General features: G+C 48.5%; 1 protein-coding gene across 1 annotated transcript; it reads left to right on the plus strand.

The window, feature by feature from the left end:
• The first annotated feature begins 1,740 nt into the window (after positions 1-1,740).
• On the plus strand, positions 1,741-2,782 carry LOC144239141 (melanoma-associated antigen B16-like). The gene is given in 4 exon segments (XM_077773133.1): positions 1,741-2,463; positions 2,465-2,505; positions 2,507-2,700; positions 2,703-2,782. Coding segments are annotated over 4 exon segments (1,038 nt in total).
• Positions 2,783-3,178: the final 396 nt, after the last annotated feature.

The following is a 3,178-nucleotide window of genomic DNA, read 5'->3' on the forward strand; positions in this document are numbered from 1 at the left end:
TTCCTCAGGAGTCTTGAGTGCAGCCTCCAGTGAACAGAGGAGTCATTTAAGGTACCACATTTAAGGTACGATGCTGAGTGAAGACTGCGGGAACATCTAGTCCACATGGGAAGGGACTGTACAGACCCTGAACCCTATTGTCACCGCAGGAGGTGTTGGGCAGGAGTAGCTGGAATTAGTATCCAGTGACTCTGGAGAATCGAAGGGTGGTAAGTACTTTGTTCTGAGGGAGGTCTCAGCAGAGGGAGAAATGGCAGGTCTGCCAGCTCTCAGCAAAAGGCTCTGAGTGGGGACTGATGCAACTACCCACCTCACAACAGAGGGATCCCCTAGATAAGAGCCCAGTCCCTACCATGCATGCTGGGATGCACTGGAATAGCTGTCAGACTGGGTTACCCTGTGACTTTGAGTTTGTAGGAAGGTAACGCCTGTTCTTTGGAGCAGACAGAGGAGTCCCAGACCCTGCCAGGAGTCAAGGTAAGATGCTAAGAGAGGAATGAGGAGATCTCTTCACTAGAAAGGAGAAGGCCCCTCAGAATGGGTATCAGCCCTGGGAAGAGGAGGAGGTGGCCAGGAGTGACCTACCCTGACTGTGTGAGGGTGGTGAGGAGATTGTTTGAGAGGTGCAGCTTCAAGTAAACAGAAGAGGGAATCCCAGGCCTCCTGCTAGGAATCCAAGTAAGATTCTGAGTAGGGACTACGAGGAATCAGAGACTCCAGAATAGCACAGGCTCTACAGAGCCCTGTTTCTGTTTTCACACTGGGTAGGCCCTGCAACAACTATCAGACTTTGGTGTTTTCTGACTTTGGCTTTGGGAGTTTGAAGGCTGTTGTCTCAAGTTAGCAGACTAAGTATCTTGGTCTCTGTCAAGGTCAAAGTTATGACCCTGAGGATAGAGGGAACCACACACGCCAGAACAACAGTGCCCCCAGGGCACCTGGGTGCCTCAATCAGTTAAGAATCAGACTCTTGATTTCAGCTTAGGTCATGATCTCGTGGTTCATGAGTTTGAGACCCGCATCAGACACTTCACTGCCAGCACGGAGACAGCTTGGGGTGCTCTCTCTTTCTCAAAATAAATAAATAAAACATTTAAAAAAGAATAACAGAGCCCCAACAGACAGCTGGCTTCCTCTATCACCTCTGGGAGGCCCAGGAAGGCGTAGCCTAATGAGGCACCCCCTTATTTCTTTTCCCCCGGTATCTGTCACCCCAGTGACTTTCCTGGCTGAGAGTTTCTGAGAAGAGCTGTCAGAGGCAGACCCTTGCTTTTTAATTGAAGTGACTCAAGGAAATTAAGGTCTCTTTCTGAGGTGATAATCCTTGGGTCTATAGAGGGACTAGTCCCAGATCCTCCCTGGGGTCACAGGGAGGATTTTGAAGAAAGACAAAACGGACTACTCTAACACAGAAAAGATCCTACAGAGCCTACGATCCACAGAGCCTAACGGATCCTACCTGTCCTGTTGCCAGCTGTGGGAACCCTTGGCTGTGTTGGCTGGCTGCGCCCTGAGGAGCCTTTTCACTTCCTCCTCCAGCTTCTTACAGGACAGCACAGGAGGTCTGTGGGGCTCTAGAGTACTGTTCTCAGGGAAGGTGGAGGCACTGTTCATCAGAGCTGCCACAGCTGAGTTTACCAGATGTGGCCACTCACATCCTCCCTTTATTCCTAGGTTATGGTCCCCTATCATCCACCCTCCTGCCCACATTCCTGCCTGCCACCACCACCATTAGTGAGCATGTCTCAGGATCAGGAGATTCCCTGTTGCACACAGGAACAACACTATGCCCACAGTGAGATCCAAGGCCTTGAGGCAACACAGGTCTCCAAGGCTGTGGAGGGGACCTCTCTCCCCACTTGTCCTCTAATGCCTGGCAACATGGAGGAAGTTCTGCCTGCTGGTATACCCAGTACTTCCCAGAGTCCTCAGAGTGCCTACTCATCTGACACTGTCATCACAGCCATCTCACCAAGCAAATCAGATGAGAGCTCCACCAGCCAAGAAAAGGAAAATAGTTCAGCTTCTTCATCAAAGGCCCTGTCAGACACTGAGAACTTGCCTGTAGACCCTCTCAATGAGAAGGTGACTTTGTTGGTGCAGTTCCTGCTGCACAAGTATCAAATGAAAGAGCCCATCACAAAGGCAAACGTGATTGATGTTGTCATCAAAGAGTGCAAGGACAACTTCCTTGAGATCCTCAGGAGAGCCTCTGAGTGCATGGAGCTGATCTTTGGTGTTGATATGAAGAAGGTGGACCCTACCGGCGATGGTTATGCCCTTGTCAACAAATTAGGCCTCGCTTACGATGTGAGGCTCCGTGGTGAAGAGAGCATGCCCAAAGCCAGCCTTCTGATAACTGTCCTCAGTGTGATCTGCATGAAGGTCAATTGTGCCACTGAGGAGGAGGTCTGGGAAGTGGTGAATATGATGGATGTATATTCTGGGAGGAAACACTCCATTTTGGGGGGAGCCCAGGAAGTTCATCACCAAAGATTTGGTGCAAAAAATACCTGGAGTACCACCAGGTGCCGAACATTGATCTTCCACGCTATGAATTCCTTTGTGGCTGCAGAGCCCACACTGAAACCAGCAAGATGAAAGTGCTAGAGTTTCTGACCAAGATCCATGAGTCTGACCCCAGATGCTTCCCATCCCAATATGAGGAGGCTTTGAGAGATGAAGCAGAGAGAGCCTTAACTGGAGTCCAAGCAGGGCCGGCACTACTGCCTTGGATAGTGCTCATTCCAGTGCCAGATCCAGTAGCAGCTCCCACCCCTAGTGAAGCCAGAGGCAGATTCTTCACTTTGTCATTAAAATTAACAACTGGTCTTCTAAGTAGTGGAGGGCTAGGGTGTGGCTGTAGGGAACACAATGTATAACATCTCTGTGCCCTTTTATGACTAACATGGAGGTTTATCTTCTTCATGGAAGGGAGAGTTCATTTTCAAATGTTGTTCCCTTTAATGTAACATTTTATTAGCTCTAGGATCTAAGTTTATGAATGACACTGGCCATACATTTAATGCCACTTATGAAATTTAACAATTCAAGTTTTGTTTGTTTGTAAAACAAATTTATAAACCTGGTCATCTTGTTTTGTGATCTGGAAAACAAATGATATTCAAATAGGCATTTCTTTGGAACTATCAAAGAACTCAGCAGTAAAATAACTGGG

The sequence above is a fragment of the Crocuta crocuta genome, unplaced genomic scaffold (genome assembly GCF_008692635.1).
Source record: "Crocuta crocuta isolate KB4526 unplaced genomic scaffold, BGI_CrCroc_1.0 scaffold712, whole genome shotgun sequence".
Lineage (NCBI taxonomy): Eukaryota > Metazoa > Chordata > Mammalia > Carnivora > Hyaenidae > Crocuta > Crocuta crocuta.